General features: G+C 46.4%; 1 protein-coding gene across 2 annotated transcripts in view; it reads left to right on the forward strand.

Annotated features, from left to right (window-relative positions):
• The first annotated feature begins 208 nt into the window (after positions 1-208).
• The window catches only part of LAMTOR5 (late endosomal/lysosomal adaptor, MAPK and MTOR activator 5), a 67,912-nt gene continuing 46,968 nt past the window's right edge, over positions 209-21,152 (forward strand). Inside the window, exons 1-3 of one of the 2 annotated variants that reach the window (XM_085615269.1) lie at positions 209-359; positions 10,479-10,540; positions 18,866-18,983. In XM_085615269.1, coding sequence (XP_085471395.1) covers positions 325-359; positions 10,479-10,540; positions 18,866-18,983 — 215 coding nt within the window. In that variant the 5' untranslated portion in view covers positions 209-324. Of the gene's footprint in view, positions 469-10,478; positions 10,541-18,865; positions 18,984-21,152 lie in introns of both variants that reach the window. The other variant, XM_085615273.1, reaches the window with a different exon arrangement.

Raw genomic sequence — 21,152 nt, forward strand, 5'->3', positions numbered from 1 at the left:
CATTTGTTTTGCCTTTTCCATATTGGAAATATCTTCAGTAGCAAACACGATAGTTAGGTCACGGTGACCTTTCAGGATAACAAAAAAAAGTATAGTAGTAGTGGATTGTTACTCTACTGAGAAGACCCGCAGCGAATCACTCTGAGAGAGACATAGAATAACGGAAGTACGACAAGAAATTCGACGCATTATCCCACTCAAAGATGGCGCTCGACCTCGGTCCTGTCCTAATGACAGATGTCGCTTCGCAAAGAATTATGGGTTGAACAGGAACTGTGTGTAGTCAGTTGATACACGGTCAGGCGGAGAAGTGGTGTTAAGAGCATGGAATCAGCTCTGGAGCAACATCTGGAAGAGACGTGAGGACGGGGCATTGGGAGGCAGGGACATGGTAGAAGCGTCTGGTTGAAATAGCCGTGCGGCAAGCTTGTGACAGAGGGGGAGAAAGAGTGGCAGGATGCGATTAGGGTGAGGAGTGATGGAAGCGTTTTTGGAAACTCGAGAGGGTAATATAAAGGGGATGAGGTGCAGGACTACGCTGGAGGAGGTGTGAGATTGAGAACACGTTGGGAGGTTGTTGTACGTAGGGCAGTCCTACAGAAAAATAGTATAGTGATCATGGGGCATTAAATTAGCGGATTATGGGTAGGACGGAGTGCACGAACCGCAGAAATGAGAGCACCAGACAGACAGCTCTAGTAGATGTGCTGTGGAAAGAGAGAAAGAGGCGGCTGAAGAGGGATCTACGGAAATTGAGTGGCTGGTTACGGGATCAGGGAAAACAAGCATAGGCAAAACCAGTTGTAATTTATTTTCTGTATTGAAAATGTAGTGGGTAATACATCAATAATGTTCATATTTGGGTGACTCTGGAGTTGAGATGCTTATTTCTCCACACAGAGGGAAACTTGTACTGCTATCGCAATTGTATTTGTTCAGTCGTGTGGGTGCTGGTGGTAGGCAGGGTATGAGATGAAGCAGCTCATGATGAAGTGCTGGGACCACCTGGATTCTGGTCCCAGCAGCTGTTCTTGAGCGTGTTCTGCTCCACCCACAGTGAGTCTGCTTGGCTCTGTTCTAACAATGTTACACATAGAAGTAGGGACTCTCACACATTCGTTTTCTTCGCCATTTAGTTAAGGTGACCAGATTTTTAAAACCAAAAACCGGGGTGTTGTGGCAGAAGGAAGTGCCGTAGTCGGATTGTGTGGGATAACTTTTATTACAATTCAAATCCCAAAGGGCCCACGAGCAGCCAGCACTGGCGCCGACAGCTCACACGAACTGCGGGCGTACACTCCCCCTCGTGACATCACTCCTCCACTCTCCCCCCTGATTGGATGATGACGTCAGGTGATAATGGGAAAAAAAGAACAGACTGTATCCCCTTGCTCCACGTCCCACACAATACATGGTATTCATGTACAACATCTCCCTTCCTTAACAACAACAAATAATACACAGTTTCATCCCGTCACAAACTCTTCGTAGCGCTTAGGTGCTCTTATTTGCCTTCCCGGTCTACCGGATACATTAGATCGTGGACAACCTACATGACCGGCGGTGTTTTTACCTTGACTCGAGCCATGAGCATCCTGCTTGCTAGCCTGCCCCCTTTTGGGGCTAACTCCATTCCGCACACTGACATCACCGGTCTCTTTCACCACATCCTCACTCCCGGCACCCTCGTCATTTCCTGTCCCTTCTGTGATGGAGATGCTTGCATCACCCTCCTCATCATACATACTCCTGTAAGCATCCTCATTCTCTTGCCACTCCAGAACACTGTCGTCACCTCTTGTATCGCTTGCATGACTCCCTTTAAGAATAATTTCTTCCTGGCCTGCCTTGAGCTTGACTACTGTACTACCAAACAATGTTCACAAGGAACTGATTTGAAAATAATCATCTATTGCATACAACATCAATAGTTGTATTTGAATTAATCTCTCACAAAACGACATCAAATCAATGATAAACACAGTAAGCCCACACACGACCTTTTGCAATTTACCAAGCCTCAGCCGAGGTCTTTTATTTAACACAAATTTTTCATTAAATCACATATAAAAACATATTGTATATACACAACTCCTCTCTTTCTTACATTCGCAGTGCAAAGTGAACCCCAGTGAAAAAAGACCATAACCTCACGAAAATAACAGAAAATAAAACAAAAAGTGTAAAAGGTTATTGGAAAGAAATATAACAAGGACAGTTTATAAACAATATATAATAATCCAGTCAAGGCTGTCTCTTATTTCGTTTGTCGACGGCGTTTCGACCCACTTTTAAATACCGGGTCTCATCAGGACTGTAATTCTGGGGACAGTGTTAAGCATACAGTCGTCCCTATCGGATCCAGTATGCAAAGGATGCGGAGGATAGAAATTTACGTCCAAACTTGGACTTTTTATTATTCATCCACGGGTAGTGGTCAAATGATAGACCAAATATATTGAGCGATACACACTTCCTTGGGCTTTATTTTATTATTCCTCCACGTATACGGTTCAGAGGTGCACCCAATATTCCCAAGATAGTATCAATTCTTATCTCGACATTTATATTGAATTGTTTGGAGAGAAAGAATAGATGCCCTTCAATCCGTGCTGGCTCTACTAAATACGAGAGAAGGGGCACTGACTCTATGGCCATCAATCCAATACGTGGTTACTCCGTGTTGTGTCCGTAGCGGAATGAATCGAGATTCATTCCGCTACGGACACAACACGGAGTAACCACGTATTGGATTGATGGCCATAGAGTCAGTGCCCCTTCTCTCGTATTTAGTAGAGCCAGCACGGATTGAAGGACATCTATTCTTTCTCTCCAAACAATTCAATATAAATGTCGAGATAAGAATTGATACTATCTTGGGAATATTGGGTGCACCTCTGAACCGTATACGTGGAGGAATAATAATATAAAGCCCTAGGAAGCGTGTATCGCTCAATATATTTGGTCTATCATTTGACCCCTACCCGTGGATGAATAATAAAAAGTCCAAGTTTGGACGTAAATTTCTATCCTCCGCATCCTTTGCATACTGGATCCGATAAGGACGACTGTATGCTTAACACTGTCCCCAGAATTACAGTCCTGATGAGACCCGGTATTTAAAAGTGGGTCGAAACGCCGTCGACAAACGAAATAAGAGACAGCCTTGACTGGATTATTATATATTGTTTATAAACTGTCCTTGTTATATTTCTTTCCAATAACCTTTTACACTTTTTGTTTTATTTTCTGTTATTTTCGTGAGGTTATGGTCTTTTTTCACTGGGGTTCACTTTGCACTGCGAATGTAAGAAAGAGAGGAGTTGTGTATATACAATATGTTTTTATATGTGATTTAATGAAAAATTTGTGTTAAATAAAAGACCTCGGCTGAGGCTTGGTAAATTGCAAAAGGTCGTGTGTAGGCTTACTGTGTTTATCATTGATTTGATGTCGTTTTGTGAGAGATTAATTCAAATACAACTATTGATGTTGTATGCAATAGATGATTATTTTCAAATCAGTTCCTTGTGAACATTGTTTTGTAGTACAGTGTACTTACCCGGTTCGCAGGGACATAAGGGTTGCTCTTGTAATTTTGAATATTGAGCTTGACTACATCATCCTTGCTCCGCCATCCTCCACCTTCCAAACAAACCGCCCCTTTGGTCGCTTCTTGCACACGTACAGGAAGGCTGAACACGGACTCCCTTTTTGCCACCTTGTGCGGCTTCTTTACCAACACCCAGTCTCCCTGCTTTATTCCTTTTACCCTAGCTTTATTTGCAGCATCAGCGTACCACTTGGCGCTCTCTTGTTTGGACATAATCCGCTCTCTGACTCCTAGCGTCTCCTCTTGTATGACCTCTGTGTTCTTCCTCACATCGTACCATTCATTGTACTTAGGTGTAAGTTCACTATTACACCTCCTGCCTCTCATCAGGTAGAAAGGTGTGTGCCCTGTGACTTCATTCGGAGTGTTATGATAGGTGCGCATCTTTTCAGCAATGAACTCTTTAACGTCCATATTAGACGCCATGGCCCTCCTTGAGAAACCTATTCTTTCTTTCCACTTGGCCGTTACTTTTCGGGCTATACAATGGAGTTTTCTCCTGCTTGATCCCCAGCGTGGTCAGGAAGTTTGTCATCTGCTTGGACACCAGCTGAGTGCCATTGTCGGAGACCATGATCTTCGGTTGTCCCTCCAATGCAAAGACCTTCTGTAGCATTTTAATCACTCGGTCAGTGGTAACATCACGGACAAACTTATAGTGCACCCATTTGGAGTAGTAGTCAGTGAGCACAATGATAAATCTGCAGTCTTCCGGCAACAGGGTGAATGGCCCACAAAGTCAATAGCAATCTTGCTCCAAGGGCCTATCTGTATGTCCACCATTTGAAGTTCTCCTTTACTGGTCTTCCAGTGCTTGTCGGCTCTCAGACACTGCTCGCACCGGTCTATGAAGTTGCAGACTTCGCTGTTCATTCCCGGCCACCAATAATACATCTTCAGTAAATTCTTGGTTGCTGTGCTGCCCGGATGGCCTTTGTGGGCAATCTTGACCAGTTTCCCGCGCAGTCCCTCCGGAGGTACAAATAACTCATGCCGCTTCAAGAATCCGTTTTCTATGGACAACTCCGCGCTCACCTGCTGGAATCACTTGAGATCACCCTGCAGATTCCGAACGGGAGGCCATTGGGATGTCATGTGATCCATCACCTTTTGAATAGTCGTGTCCTTTTTTTGATGAGCTAGCCACTCCTCTTCCGTGATGGACCCCTCGCATATGACCGTTGCATCCACCAACGCCACCACGCACTCCGTGTCGTCTAGAGAGGCGTCCTCTTTGTCGGTCACCGGTAGGCGCGACAGGCAATCTGCTCTGCTGTTGAGGCCACCCTTGATGAGGCGAATTGTAAAGTGATACTCCTGCAACTTGGATAATAAACGCAGCAGCCGCGAACTGGCCTTCCCGTTACCGCGGCCTTCTCCATCCATCATGTAGATCAACGGCTTGTGGTCCGTAACGATCTCGAACACCTTGCCCCACAGATAGTTTTTGAGTTTCTCCACAGCCCAGACGCATGCAAGCGTCTCGCGCTCAATGGTGCTATAGTGTCTCTCTGCTTCGCTCACAGTTCGCGATATGAAGGCTATGGTTTTCTCCTTCCGCCCTTGGAATTGGCAGAAAACGGCTCCAATGCCCTTGGCGCTGGCGTCGACGGTGACCACATTCCTTAGATCCTTATTGTAAGGTTGCAACACTGGCGCCACAGCGATAGCTCGCTTGACGGACTCGAATGCTACATCCTGGTCTGCCAACCAGAGGTACTTTTCATTTTTCAGCAGCAGTTTACGCAATGACTCCACTGTGGTCGTGTACCCCTGCAAGAACTTTGAGTAGTACTCATTGAGCCCCAGGAAAGACCGCAATGCATCCTTATCGCCTGGGCACGGAGCTTCCCGGATCGCTTTCACCAGATCATCTTTGGGCGCTATGCCGTCTGGAGTCAGGACGTGGCCCAAGTATTCCAGCTTGCTCTCCATGAACTTGCACTTGTCTTTGGAAACCGTCATACCCTTTTCACCTAGAACTTCCAATACCTTGCTCAGCAGTTCCAGGTGCTCACTTTCGTCATGCGTGTGGATCAAGATATCGTCTTAGAAGGCCTCTACCCCGGCCATGTCGCAGAACAGCAGGTCCATCAGTCTCTGAAAAACCCCTGAGGCCGAGGCAAGCCCGAAAGGCAGACGGACGTACCTATACGCTCCAAACGGGGTGATGAAGGTGGTTAGTTTTTTAGAATCTTCGGTCAGGCACACCTGATGGTAAGCTGATTTCAAATCGATCAGAGTAAAGTATCTAGAACCAGATGTGGACGCTAGGATGTCTTGGATATTGGGCAGTGGGTGGCAGTTTACCAGGATATTCTTATTGAGGGACCGTAGGTCCACACATAGCCGGATGTCTCCTGATTTCTTCTTTTTGGATACGACCATTGCGGACACCCATTCTGAAGCACCAGCTTCTTCTATCACCCCTTCCGTTTTGAGTTTGTCTAGCACAGCTTTCAGCTCAACCCTGACTGAGAGGGGCACTGTCCTAACCTTGTGTTTAACTGGTATGGCCCATTCCTTCAACTGTATGTCATGCACAAAACCTCTCACACATCCTACTTCATTCTTGAAGACTGCGCTGAATTTATCTATGACACCTGATAGATCGCCCCGCTCACCCTCAGGCTGAATATAGTTCACCCAATCATCACGCAAGACTATGGGATCCGCTGCGCCTGGGACTAGGATCACACCCAATTTCGCCAGATCCTTCCACCCCACTAGGCTTCTCCCTTTCTCAGGCACATAAATTTTCGTAGCGATCGTCCTCCCTTTGAAGGTGAGGGTGTCGCAGAAATAGCCTTTCATCTCAATATCCTGCTCCCCGAACGCCTTCGGGTTCACATCCGTTTCAGTCAACAGCACGTCGCGCCATTTCACATCAAACGTAGTATCGGATATCAATGTAATAGGGGAACCTGAATTGGCAGTAAACGGCAACTCCACATTCCCAATCATAACTGAGCCTATGGGCCCCTTCACACGGCCATCCGCCATATCAATAGATTGCACAATGCCCGTACATGCGTCTGAGTCGCCATCACTCACGGAACTGACTCTCACACTGCCCCCAGATTTCCTTGTTTTACACACAGCAGCATAGTGACCCACTTTTTTACATTTGGTACACTTTTTACTGAGCGCGGGACATGACTTGCTGTCCGCCAGGTGGTCCTGCGCACCGCATCTAAAGCAAGCGAGTGGTTTCCTGCTCCCCACTCTATCATTCACCGCCCTGTCAAGCGGCTTGTGCTCAGTCTTTTTCCTGTCCTGTAAATAAAACACATTCGAAGCATGGCTAGTACTTGCAAGTTCCTTTGTGGACACCAGAGATCTCTCGATGGCCTTCGCAATGGACACCACGTCTTTGAGCGTGTGGTTCCTACATGCCAACAACCTCTCCCGCACCTTTTTAGAATGGCAGTAAAACACCACTTGGTCTCTGATGTACGTATCAGTCATATCCGCAAATTCGCAGTCTTGCGCTAGGACGCGCAAACACGCTATATATTCTTCAATAGTCTCCCCCTCTTCCTGCTTTCGCAAAGCGAACTTGTGGCGCCCCCCCCATAATGTTACTTTCTTCAGAGAACTGCAGCTCAAGCCTTTTCACTGCCTCCTGGTACTCATTAAGAGGACCGAAGACCGCCGGCGGATTCACGTACACCGGTAAGCTGTCGAAAACCTCCTGACCAGCCTTCCCCAGCAGTCCGAACAGCAGAGCTTTCTTGCGCTCCGCATCATACCTCTTGTCATCAATGGAAATAATATAGTTCTCGAACGCCCGCAGCCAGCTCTTCCACTTCATACACGGCTTGCCGGGGACTTCGAGGAAGAGGGGCAGAACGCAGATGTTGTTGCTTTGTGCTATGGCAAGAAGCGCACGCACCCACACCGCAGGGGCACAGGCGATCAGCAGACCAATTTGCGCACCACTCCAGACGCGCAGCAATCCAGGCGGGAAAGCAAACCCCTCGTGACAGGACAGGGCTCCCCACACCTGCAGTGGAAGTCAACTCTCAGGGTCCCAGCACCAACAGGCGAGACATCAAACAGGAGAGGGCCTACCTGGACCTCCACGTGCTCCACAAGCACAGCCCCGCCCAGGCAAACCAGCTGTATGGGCCTCGAGGCGGTGGAATCTGATGCTGCGACGTCGGGGCAACCAGGGTGGAGTCATAGGCGGAACGGAGCTCTCATCAGAAACGCTCCGGTGCAATCAGCGACAGTACTTTCAGAACGCCAGGGGCGCCGTAATCAGGATGCGCACGTGGCTGGCTGCAGGGGCCTCACACGGCCGGAAGGCAGAACCTGAACACAGTGCCGCAGGAAACAGTCAAGGACGGGCCGGGGACCGGAGATCAGGCTCCCGCTCACAGGTGCAGGCATGGCAGCGTGCCGCAGCTGCGGCTCGCTTCAGGCGCGTGTTCCACTCACGCTGCTCGATGCACCGATGCCCTCGCGCCGTCTCTGAGCGTCGAAATCCGCTCGTGGGCCCACGGACAATCTAGACCCTCGTCGCCATTTGTGCTCACCCTCAGGTCGGATTGTGTGGGATAACTTTTATTACAATTCAAATCCCAAAGGGCCCACGAGCAGCCAGCACTGGCGCCGACAGCTCACACGAACTGCGGGCGTACACTCCCCCTCATGACAGCACTCCTCCACTCTCCCCCTGATTGGATGATGACGTCAGGTGATAATGGGAAAGAAAGAACAGACTGTATCCCCTTGCTCCACGTCCCACACAATACATGGTATTCATGTACAACACGGGGCATTTCGCAAAAATAGGAGGGCTACAATTTTACATCAGGTGCAGAAGGACGGCGTTCATTAACAGCGCACACATGCCAATATTTTAGAAGAGGTAAGTGGGAGATTTAAAAAAATAGTCTGGGGAATGGTATTTCTCCCCATTTCTCCCATCGACTTCTTTGAGGGAGAAGCAATTTCAGATGGAAGACAGCCAAAATAAAACCCATTTTTTGAGTTTCCCGCCTGAATTGGGCCTATTGGCGTGTCTGACATTAAAACACAGACTAGGCTTTAGGGAAATAAATGAAATGCACTGGTTAAACCATATTTAATATCTAGTATTTAAAATGATCTCCGACAACGGCCGCTAACGAGTCCAGCTTTGGAACACATGAAGACATGCCTCCCACTGTTTTGAGTCGACCCTTTCTGAAAACTAGGACATGTTCCGAATTTGCCAAAATCTACTGGGACAGCTGGTGAAAAACCATGACTTACTCGGCAAATCTGAGCTGCCTGGTTAGCGAATAAGGGGGTTGGCGATGAAGGTGAGGCATCTCGGAACTGAAGTATTTACCCATTGAGCCATCTTCTGTTTGGAAGTAGGGCGATTTGCTTTATTGTTTGATTATTTAAAATCATTACAATGAGGAAATACTTTATATGTGTAAAAAAAAGTGAGCCATTAATACAAAAGTAAAAAAACTATGATGTTTCTCAATTTCATTGGAGCATGTTGACCCAGACTTTAAATGTACACAATTTTTCAGCGGCATAACTTATCTAATAAAGGATGTGTTCTGACAGGGACAAACACTTCATTGTTAAAAAAAAAAAAAAAGGAACAATCCCGGCATAGACAAAGGAACAAGAAAAGGAGGCAGACCTGGCGCTTGTCTCTAAAGGTTCGAGATTCCTGTGTAGTCTCGGGTGGCGCCAAGAATATACAGGCTGGAGGTAGTTACTTGCGATCCTGCTCTGCTAACATTTTGGCTGCTCTTGAAATAAATTTGGTGAACCAGATGTTAAGCATCGTATTTTCTGGATTCATAACTACTATGATGGCTTGTTGGCACGATCGGGTACCAAGTTTGTTCCATTCGCCCCGTAGCAGAATCCTTCTGTCGTTTGGTAAGGCGGGACAGCTTATATCAAATAGACACTTGTGAATATGGTGATATGTTTTGTGAGTTTGGTAGGGGAGATAGCTTAAGCATCCATGGGTTACAGGGCATCAATTGTATTAACTAAGGTTGTTTACCACTGATGTCCCAGGCTTCTCATACTGTTGTCACCCCAAATGGAAAACCAAGCATACGCCTTTAACGCTTGAGTCTTGAGGAGGTGACATCCGAGCAGTCCGTGGCTTCCTCAGGGAGTTGATTTTGGTTGGAAACGCAGCACTCCAAAGCACCTATAATAATCACTCAATAAATCATTGGCTAGGAAATGTCTTTTCTTTTAAAACCAAAATGTACATTAATGCACACAAAGCTAAATGCAACAAATATAATTACAAATATGTATATACTATTGGAAAATAGATGGATGGTGCTAGCATGCCGGGTATTTTTGACGGAGGCTAGGGCGCTAAATGAGCATGGGTATTAAAAAAAAATATTTGGGTGATGGAGTATGCCAGAAGCAGCTGAATGTGGTGATGCGTGATAGGACAAAGGTTTATATTATATTTTTTGGGTAAAACAGGGTCAGAGGGTAAAGGGGGTGAGGCCATGTTGTCCACGGGTCCCCCATTACTCATTTACCCCATTGCAGCTGATTAAATGCACCAGCTCGGAAGCAGAACATGATTTGAGGGAGGGAGCATAATGACACAGGACTGTGCGTGGATAGCTGTCAATAACATGGATTTTTCCCACTTTTCAGTTCCAGGCGAAGACCTAGACAGTTCGAGCTTCACTCTCGTCTATGATATTGCTTAGAACCCCTCTGTAGAAGACAGCCTTTGTTATTTCATGCATTCTGTATATTGACTTTGGCAACACCTTGCTGACTTATCCTGCAAGTAAAATACTGTATTATTTGAAGGTATGATAAGAAAGGATCTCTTTTTATGTATGACTCTTGTCTTTCTCCTTAGGATGAAGAATCCCTCCATGGTTGGGATCTTGTGTACCGACTCACAAGGGCTGAATCTGGGTTGTAAGTGTCCATGCTCTTGCCATAGCACATACTATGTTCAACAAACATTAACAGACGGCACTACACTACACACAATTACTACCAGACATTAGTGATTTAATGAAATGCAGTGTAGGAGGCGGTGGATGGAAGCATACCTGTCCTTCTACCATTTTGACACTGAGGCCTGTGAAACAGATTTCCTTATGCGAGTGCTGATGAGAACGTCCTTGAGTATCATCAGCATTTGCCTAATAGTCAAGTCAAATAGCTTTATTTCGATAACCAGTATCATTAAAGCATCAATCATTCTTAGAAACATCAAGAAAAATACGAGTTATCTTTAACACCGTAGTGATAAAAATATGCAAAGCCGTCAGAGCATAATAGGTTGTCACATTGCCATATCAATAACAGTAACAAACTATATCAAACAGTTCCTTAATTCAAAAATAAAATAGATTTGGTTCCTTCCTTAGATACTAAAATAGGACATTTACATTTAAAATAGTTATTTAAAACGACGGTGCATTATGATTTAGACAAGCTATTTGCGCTAAAATAAAAGATTGGAAAAACCATGATGTTTCGTCACACCGCCCTACATAGGGATTTATATCTAATTATCCAGACGCAGCTTAGATACTTAGCCACGCCACAAGCAAGTTCTTGGATCTGACTTCAAAATAAGCAAATCAGCACAATGGTCAGAAGTGTCCAGTTGTCTGCAGATGGGTTTTAACCATCTGGATCTTGCTCATTTATATGCTGGGCAGGCAGACATGAGATGGGCCATACTCTCTATCGATGCCTCACAACAGGGACAGCCTGCAGTTGTCTGATGGGGGGGGGGGGGCTCCACTTTGCAGTTAATTCACGGACCAAAAGTGAGCCTACCCCGAACTGTATGTAAAGCACCCTACCTCGTGGTGTCTGGATGAAATCCAGATATGGTTCCAAGCATATGTGCTGCTTATGTGAGTAGACATCTTCTGTAAGCCTTCCTGCTTTGGGATTGCTGAGCTCCGGCATGTCAACCCAGGCCCAATAAAGTGTTTCAACTTCAACTTTGCAGGGAGGGTTTTGACTTTCCCACGATTCCTTAAGGCCAAGGGCGATAAGTGATTTATTGACATTATTTATCCAGCTGACTCTTTGATTACCATCTAGGTTCATTACCTCTGTGAGCGCAGCGGCATAGTTAGAAAGTTCAGCAGTCCGCCGTAGGCAGGCCCAGAAGAGCAGAGGCCACAGCCTAGCAATGTCTCTAAATGAGCGTCTGCCCAGATCACTCATCAGTGGTACATTGCGGGGAAGCATCACTAGGTCTTTCTTAAGATTTCTTCCACATTGTCGAAACCCCATAGTTCGGCACCATAAAGGGCCGAGCTAACTGCCTTTGCATCATAAATCGTGAGAGCCAGGGCCACTGGTCTGCTCTGCGAAGAGCGATATTCTCTACCTAGTGTCTCGACCGCACGTTTATGGTTCAAAAGCATTTTATCAATGTGAGGTCTCCCAAGCATTTTTCCAGAGTCGCATACCAAGGTAATCGAATGTGCTAACTCTCTCCAGGCGGATTCCATCTAAGGTGAGGCTATCTCTAAATGATCTATAAGGGTTAAATGTCATAAGCTTAGTCCTGGAAGTATTAATGACCAGCCCCCTAGATTTACAGAAAAGCTGGAATCTATCCAGGAGTCTTTGTAACCCTGCCGGGGTCTTAAAAGATCAGCAGGGTATCATCTGCAAACAGGAGTGGGTACCCTATCTCCTGCCAGGGCCGGGGCATCACCTGGAACCTCCTGGAGAAGCTGACCACTCCGTTCACATATAGAGAGAACAGGGTGGGTGCCATAACACAGCCCTGGCGTACTCCCCTGTTTACTGGGATCCTGTCTGTTTTCTGTTCTTGGGGCCCCCGCCTCACTTGTGCATAATTGCCCTCGTGTAAGCGAATCAACAGGTTGAGCATAAACGGGGGATCCCATCTCGCCCAGTATTTGCCACAGCCGTTCACGGGGGACCAGGTCAAAGGCAGTCCTTCAGTCAATAAAGGCAAGATAAAGACTGCCCATGCCAATCACGACTACCTTCCAATAAAGGAGAAGCAGCCTGAATGCCTGGTCGACCGTCCCTGTGTTGGCCCTAAATCCCGCCTGATATTTAGAGAGGACGTTCTCGTCCTCCGCCCAACATTAGATTCTCTGCAACAACACCCTGCCAACTACTTTCTGAAAAACACCAATAAAACTGATTGGTCGGTATTTGGCAGGGTCCCCCATAGGTCCCTTTTAAAAATTGGTGCCACCTCAGCACCCTTCCACGATTCAGGTACTGGGCATCCTTTAGCGATGGAATTAATTAAACATGGTATAACTTGCCCAACTATGGGTATCTGCAAGAATATCCCCCGGTAGACCATCTGGTCTACCGGGGGACTATTCTCTTTATAGCCGCTTCTACTTCATCTAGGGAGAAGAGGTCACAAGTATTTGGAATAAAAAGGGTGCTTAGTTAATCATGTGGCCCTTCATTGTTAATTACATCTGTCCCAGAATAAAGTTTCCCAAAATGGTCATACCAATCTTGGCTTGTGATATGGTTGGGAATTAGATCAGGGTCTTTTCTATCCACCAGTCTGACAAGGTTCCAGAAAGAGTTGGCATCCCTAGCTATACTAGCGTCCTTTAGATCCTGCCAGTGGGACTCATCTCACTTCAGCTTTGCATAGTGCAGAGCTGCTTTATATTCCTTTCTAGTGGTTTGGATCAGAGGACAATTTTTACTTTTAATTGCTAGTGCTTTTTTTTTTCGTCTCAATTCCCTAGTGAACCATGTCTGACAGCTTTTTTGGCGCGCACTTGGTTTGCTACAATTATTTGCTATTTGGAAGAAGGACCCTATCTGATCTATCATTCTCATATATATTTCTGGGACCTTCTCCAGACCATCTTTTTCACTAAATGCCTCCTTTAATTCAAGAGTGTTCTCACGCAGGACATGCCTGATGCCGGCCATTTTTGATTCTTGGGCAACAACTTTGGGCCATTTGAGATTACCTTCTACAATTAGAAGGAACCACTTCTTTGGTCGTCATGGAAGAGCCAACACTATGAGCAGGGCAAGGGGAGACCATGGAACCTTCATGATCAAAGTGGGTTATGGTCACTATCGGTAGTAGGGACCACTTCCATGTCGATCATGATTCTCCAAAGTCTAACGTCTATTAAGATGTAATCAATACGAGAGGGGCAGCTGGCTCTATTGTATGTGTTAGCCCCTATGGCATCTGATGAAGTACTACCATTGGCAGCCCTCAGTCCAAATTCTAAGGTGAGTGCATTAAGCTGAATTATTACCTGAGACCATCTTTTAATAGGATGTTTATTTGGAAGTGGAACACCCCACCTTGAATCATCTTCCTCTACCCCCAAGATGTCCTCAGAGCTTAGAGGCTCAAAGGTTCAGTTAAAGTCTCCTGCAACAATACCATAGGAATCAGACGGGCAACCAGATAACTCCTCTTCCAGAGACATAACAATAGATGAAGATTTACCCCCTGGTGTCCCCCTTATATAGACGTTGAACAACTCGAGAATTTTGCCTCCTCTACTCCCCCCTTAATGGTAAGCCTCATATCTGGGCTCGCACAACGGTGTTCGATAATTCTACAGCCCATGGCAATATTCACCCAAATGATAAGACCTCCCGAAGGACGTCCTCTCCCCATAGTAATAGCTGGTGTGAAAAAACAAGTGTAACCCGACTTATAGAGTGGGACTAGGTTCCATGTTTCCTTGAAAATACAGATGTCATGTCCCTCAATCAGATCGTTCCAGTCAGGCAGTAACAATTTACTATGGAGCCCTGCAACCTTCCAGGAAATGGATTTGAGCTGGGAGGAGGGGCCCAAATGGGAGCTATATCGCATAGAGGGGTTTTATGAATCAAAGGCATTGGGGCAGAGGATAAAGCAAAAGTATCAGTGGATGTTGCAACCCTTTGACCCCTCAAATTACAAACAGGATGGCTACTACAGTCAATAGATCCCGAACTAGTTGATGGTTGTTCAGTCACTGCATGATTGCATAGTGATAGGAACACTTTGGTTATTAGCTAAAGGGATAGATTGTGATTCCTGATGTGATTTGGAGTCATATCGTAGTTAGTCTATAGCTTCCAGTGAGGTTCCCCCTCCTGTGGGTGACATTAACACACTATCCTGTGCCCTAGCAGCAGCAGTTGTTGGAAGACGCCTAAACTGAATAGCTGAAGAGTCCGGAGGGCAGGTCCAGTACTCTAATGCCAAAAGGTTTTCAGCCAAATCGGGCTTAGTCAGGGTAAGTTCGATGCAGTCTAAAGATTGGTTATAGGACGTGCATCTCCATGCCCTGACTATGCCTTCCCTTATCAATGAGCGACATCCCCTGACATGGCGTATCCAGTGTATGGACTTGTTTTTCAAAGAGTCTTCATTTTCAAAGCCGCCTAGTGAATCAAACTTAGGGACGTTGACCATGAAGACTGTCTGCGCTTGTACAGGATGAGAACTGAATTATTTACTCAATTGGAAGTGATCTTTAGTACACAAACGTGTGATCGCTAATGTATTGTTAGGTCTTCTGTAATTTTTAATAGCTTGGGAAGAAAGTTGTTTTTGCTGTTTATTAGGCGTATTAGCTTGAGGGGGGCCTGCCTATCTGGAGATGGAAACCGTGTTGGCCTGTCGGAGTGAGGCTAAAGGAAGGGGAGATGAACCATTGCTTGTTGAATCTCCTTTTTTATGGGCAGATATAAGTGTCTGACGTGGATAGGAATTGGGCAGCAAACAAGCTGCTGGAATGTACGTTGTATTTTTCAGAGCCAACAAGTTAACAGTGGTCCCAAGCTCCTCAATCATCGGCTTCATCGTACCTAGCTCCAACCTGAGTGAAGTAACAATTTAAAAAAGAGCTTGAGGCGATGAAGCACAGGTTTCAGCTGACTCAATGGGACTCTCGATAGGACTCGGAATTGAAGGTTTGGGCGTCGCTTCCCCAGAACAATCGGGCGCATCAGCCAATGCTGCAAATCTATTTGAGCAAATAATAGAAGGCTCAAAATGGCCTGCAACATCATAAACTGAAGAATTAGGGGGCTAGGGAGGAATGTCTTCCAGCTGCCCCGACTTAGGTCCTAGTTGGGTGGCTTCGCTACAATCTGGAACATCTTTGCGTGGGGGTTTCTGAAACATTGAGGGTACAGTAGTTGGCGGAAGGGAATAGTACTCTTATCAGGGGAAGGATTAGTGTTATCATTGGGGCTGACAACTCAGCTCCTAATAACCCTTTGCATTCTGTGATGAGGGTGTCAATTCTGTCCATCACACAATTGTTAGTAGCATTCCTAAGGGCCTTTCTTGCCTTTTTTCCCCTTGCCCGCCCCCGCCAGTAGGACCATTTACCCCCCCCCCCCCTCCTTCCCTCCATAGTCTTCCTTTTACCCATTATTAGGCCTTCAATAGATGCTTAAGGTCAGTACTTTCTAGAGGCCTACCAGTGGTTAATTCCCCAAGAAAATCTTATGATGAGCAAATCGAACACAAGGATTTACAGGTGTAAAGTTTGTAAAGTGTCTTTAGTCTGCAAGGGAATTTTTCAAGGAAAATAAAAAATAGAAAAAGGGATTGCCACAAATCGGCACAGTACCATATTTAGTTACAGAAGGCTCCACGTTGTTTGTCCAACGCATAAAATGAAAGCGGGGTGGCCCTGCCTCTTCCTGACAAGGACGGGCCCGCGTGCGTCCCGCTGCGCGGGGGTAGAGGCAGCGCTTTATGACCTAAAACGCCTCCCCCTCGTTAGCGGCAGGCGGTAGAAGTGCTGTGCACCCTGGGCCCAGAGGTCTACATGCGAGGTGGTTGATGGCAAGACCTGGGATGGAGCAGGCAGGAATGTCAAGTTCGCTCTGACACCTGAAAGAGCTGCAGGAATCCCTCCACGAAGACAAGCGGCAACCGGCAACAACCTCAGGCAGTAAGCAGCAAAACGTGCGCTAAACAGCGCGTCCTGTACCCCGGGGGGAGAGGATGCGCTTTATGCGCAAGATCACCTAAAACGCATCCCCCTCGTTAGCGGCAGGCGGTAGTAGCGCTGTGCATCCTGGGCCCAGAGGTCCGCATGCGGGGTGGTGGATGGCAAGACCTGGGATGGAGCAGGCAGGAATGTCAAGTTCCCTCTGACAACTAAAGGAGCTGCAGGAATCCCTCCGCGAAGACAAGCGGCAACCGGCAACAACCCCAGGTAGTAAGCCACAAAACGTGCGCTAAACAGCTCAAGATTAAGCATAAATATTCACTCCTATAAAGCACCTTCGGGCAGGAAGGCATGCCTGAGATATAAATCCTAGCTCAGCATAGTTTGTTTTGGCATTATTAAATATGAAAGTATCAGATTGGTTGCTCTTTCTATAATTCTCGAGCCAGTGGGCATCTCTGTACACTTAAGTGTCCTTTAGCGAGCCTACCATTACTACCTCTAACTGAGCGGGGCTTCTCAAAGATAATTATATGAACTATGGGATGCCCCTACTTATTGTACAGAAACTTTGCAATCGCAGGTTTGACGGGTGGCTTCTTCCAAATCACCTGTCCTGCCTGAGGAACTGGGCACAATAGAAAGGGGAGATGCTGGTGGAAGCTTTGAGGTGACCGGCAGATTGAACTTGACTTCATTGTCCGGCATCTTTGTAGGTTGTATAATCACTTGGTCTTAGGTACCAGCATCTTCAAGTTAGTATTTGGAAAATGCCATCATTGGTTTCTTGTGCAGATTTGACTTGACTTTAGAATAGACTCAGTCACCTCAGGGTTCAATGAACAGGAGCACAGACTGACATTCAGACTGGTGCAGTGGTTACTTATACTGTGGCGTTGGAGCTGAAAGAATACGTTCAGCAACATCCGATGCCAGGAACTGAGTTTACTGGCATCGAATGGTGCCTGAAGAATCGGAAGATATCCTGCTCAAGATGGTCTCGGCAGTGAGTCTATGACCTTTAGCTTGGTATGTAAGAAGTGAAAAAAGTATCAGTAATGTGACAGATGGTTATTTCCAGGCTAGTCTTCTAGAAATTTTGCAAACCTGCTGCGGCACATTACTGTGGCACTTTGTGCATGACTTGAACCTGATCGTTGCTGCAAAGACTGATTGTGCCAAGAATTAAAGACAGAAGACGGGGTGGGGCAGAAAATCCACAGAAAATGCAAGTACCCAATACTACAGAATTGTGATGAGTGTGACGGAAGCGGGATTCTGTGAACACCAATCATAGTAAATGGGTGGAGCTGTTGAGGACGTGCGTCCTCACCAAGTGAAGGGAGATGGTCATGTGTAAGTCCATGCAAAGCTCTGAACTACTTTCATAAGGCAGTATATGGTACCAGTACTACATAAAAGAGTGTAAACAGGTTGAGAATAGAGGAGAATCTTTATGTTGGAGTTATGGTTACACTCTAGAAACCACCTTGAAGCCGACGGCTTTATCTCAGTCTCTGAGCTCAGATCTGATGACCGAATGGGTTTCAATAAGGGTGCACCTCTATATGTATTTTTCTACATTGTGGCCTTAGGTCGCACCTTTGAGCAGCGGGTGCTCCTAGTGGGTGCACAGCCTTCTTTTGTAAATTATTTATTTTGGGACAAAGGGGAGGTGCTGTTAATTGGGGGCGTTGCTCATTTTGTATTTCTGTGGGTTTCAATAATGGAAGGTTTTTAGTAGGATTCAGGCACAAATACTCCATCTATGACTTGAGTCATATTAAAATGTTTTACTTTGGATGCTACATTGTCATGCGTTCTATAGATAAATGTTACATTTAAATTATTTTATAAAATTATCAACCTTATAAAATGGGTTAGAGAGCCTTCAGATTCTAGGTAGTTTTTCTTGTTCAGCTCCACAGGTCTTAGTGTGAAGGAGGGCCTCGGTACGGCGCAGACTTAATACTTGGAACAATTAAAGGATTACCTTAACATAAAAAAAACAACCATCCATCTTTCTGACAGTTTATATCTTCTTGACCAGAAAACGATTGCTGTCAAACCATGTGCCTGGAAAATGGCATGCACAAAATGTTTGCCAATTATTTGGTTTTAGGGCTTTGGCTATATTGGTGTAAACACTACATGTCACACAACATGAGTCATATAATTATTTCTTATCAAACAGTGTAGACTTATTGAACAGATGGGGGCAAATAACAGCTATATATTAGTGTTAGCCCTAAGAAACCTTCATCATTGTACAACAACTTTTTAGCTATTTAGTGTATGCTTAGCCATATTGATGTGCTTTTTGCCCTAGGTCGAGGAAGCCTTTCGGATGAACATGCTGGTGTGATCTCTGTTCTTGCTCAACAAGCGGCACAACTCACCTCCGACCCTACTGATGTACCTGTGGTTTGCCTCGAGTCGGAGAGTGGGTGAGTTTTTTGTTGTGTTCACACCTAATTGCTTCCCTCTGTAAGTTTACACTGAACTCTGCTGTGCAACCTGTGTTACTTTTTCCTTTTTACTGCTGTCTGAGTTCTTTAGTGGGCTTTTTCTACGAAGGGTGGCGAGAACCATGTTAAATAGCTTGCAGCCATAACCTTCCAATATTTGGTAAAACATAGAAATATTTCATTCTACGTATGGTTCGTCTGACCATCTAGTCTTCATGTTTCCCTGTTTACCATGATGCAGGCCCTTACTACTTATTATGTGCTTTTGCTCCCAGTCTTTTATGAATGGATTTACTGATTTGGATTCATAACTGTACAGGACCTAAAATTACATCTTACACTGTTGTTTGTCAGAACCTTTTCGGGGATTGGTGGCACTCATGGATTATTGCTCCTCAACTGTGGGGGTTGAGTCTTTTTACCACTGATTTCCCGGGGCCTGACCTCCTATAGCCACTAAAAACCGAGGTCCAAGTACACCCTTTTAGGTCTCGACTCTCAGAGTAAAAAGGCAAGCAGTTCAAGGCGTAATCAAGGTGGTGGTGTGGGGCACACACTGCAGTGGTGGAGCGTTTATTCTACTTAGGGCTGCACGGCTCATGTAGGTGTGGGTTTAGCTGGTTTGTCAAAAGTCGTGTCTGCTTCTGCTGAATAACAAATAACCAACAGGAGAGGAAGGGATCAACACGACTAGTCCCCTCAAGGAATTGTTCAAAAACAACAAAGTCAGTGTAAACCAAGTCAGTAAAAACAAGGCACTACTAATCAGAAGAGCACTGATCCACAAGTTCAGAACAAGCCGATATGTTGTTAAGAAGAATGCAGACCTCCATAAATATTACCCAGTTGGTATAAAAGCCATCACTCGCCAACCTGGTTGGTGACATGCTTCATCATCGGGCTCCACTGGGATGACCGAATGTCATCCCAGTGTGCTACAACGCCAGGTTACTGCGGAGCGGGGTTCGTGTGAGGTGGTAGTGAATTTAAAATTTCCAATTGAGTCAAAAAATAAAGTTTTAATAATTTTGCTAATTGGAAAGGAGTAAAAAGGAGTGAAGGTCAAAAAATAGAAGACCTGTTTCACTCCACGGCGGTCAACATGTTTCTGCCTCAGTGAGTGTTCAACAGGCTTTCATCAGGACCAGAGTGGGAGTGCGGAGCCCCGGTGGTATGAACGCGCTAAGGTTCACCCTACCGTGGACTGCTGTGTGAAAAAGTATTTACAGTGAAAAAATCAGCCAAAAATATATATATAATGGGGGAGAGAAACGAGTTTATTAAAGAGGCCAATCCGTTTGATGCCTCAAGGATCCCGGGAGGGGGGTGGGAGCAATATGGCACACCGCCCTTGCTGCTCAGCACCCGTATGTCACCTAATGAGCCTCTTGCCGCCGGGTCCGGAAAGTACTTTACGGACCCGGCGGCAAGACCCCTTCCCCTCCCGGGATCCTTGAGGCATCAAACGGATTGGCCTCTTTAATAAATTCGACCGCCACCCCCCCCCCCCAGGGCTTTAAAAGAGGTGGGAGGGGGGCCACGCGGCCCCCCTCCTGGAGCCCTCGATGGCCCTGGGGACCGCCACCCCCCAGGGCCGGCTCCTGCAGTGTCCCGGGGTGCCCACCCCCGGGACACTGCCGTTTGCAATGACAGGGCGGGAGCCTCGCGTCTCCCACCCTGTCAATACAAACTGCTTTGCTATTTGGAAGAGAGAGCAGGAAACCTGCTCTCTCTTCCAAATAGCAAAGCTGATTGCTTTTCACATGGGGAGCAGCATGTTAGCTGTTCCCCATGTGGAAAAGCAATGCCGGCTCCCCCCCCCCCCCCCCCCATGGTCCCCAGCGAGGTGGCAAGGCCCTGGGGAATGGGGTCCCCGGGCCATAAGTGGCCCGGGATGGGGGCCACGCGGCCCCCTCCTAAAAATTTACAATAAAATGAAAAAACCGCCCGGGGGATGGGGTCCCCGGGGCCTTAAGTAGACACAGGAGGAGGGCTACGCAGCCCACCTCCCTAAAAATGTTTATTTTTAAAAAAAAGAAAAAGTCCCATGCCCCGGGGGATGGGGTCCCCGGGGCAGATTAAGGCCTCGGGAGGGGGGCCACGCGGCCCCCCTCCACAGTATTAAAAAAAAATAATAATTAGGGGGCA

The sequence above is a fragment of the Triturus cristatus genome, chromosome 1_2 (assembly GCF_964204655.1).
Source record: "Triturus cristatus chromosome 1_2, aTriCri1.1, whole genome shotgun sequence".
Classification (NCBI taxonomy): Eukaryota; Metazoa; Chordata; class Amphibia; order Caudata; family Salamandridae; genus Triturus; species Triturus cristatus.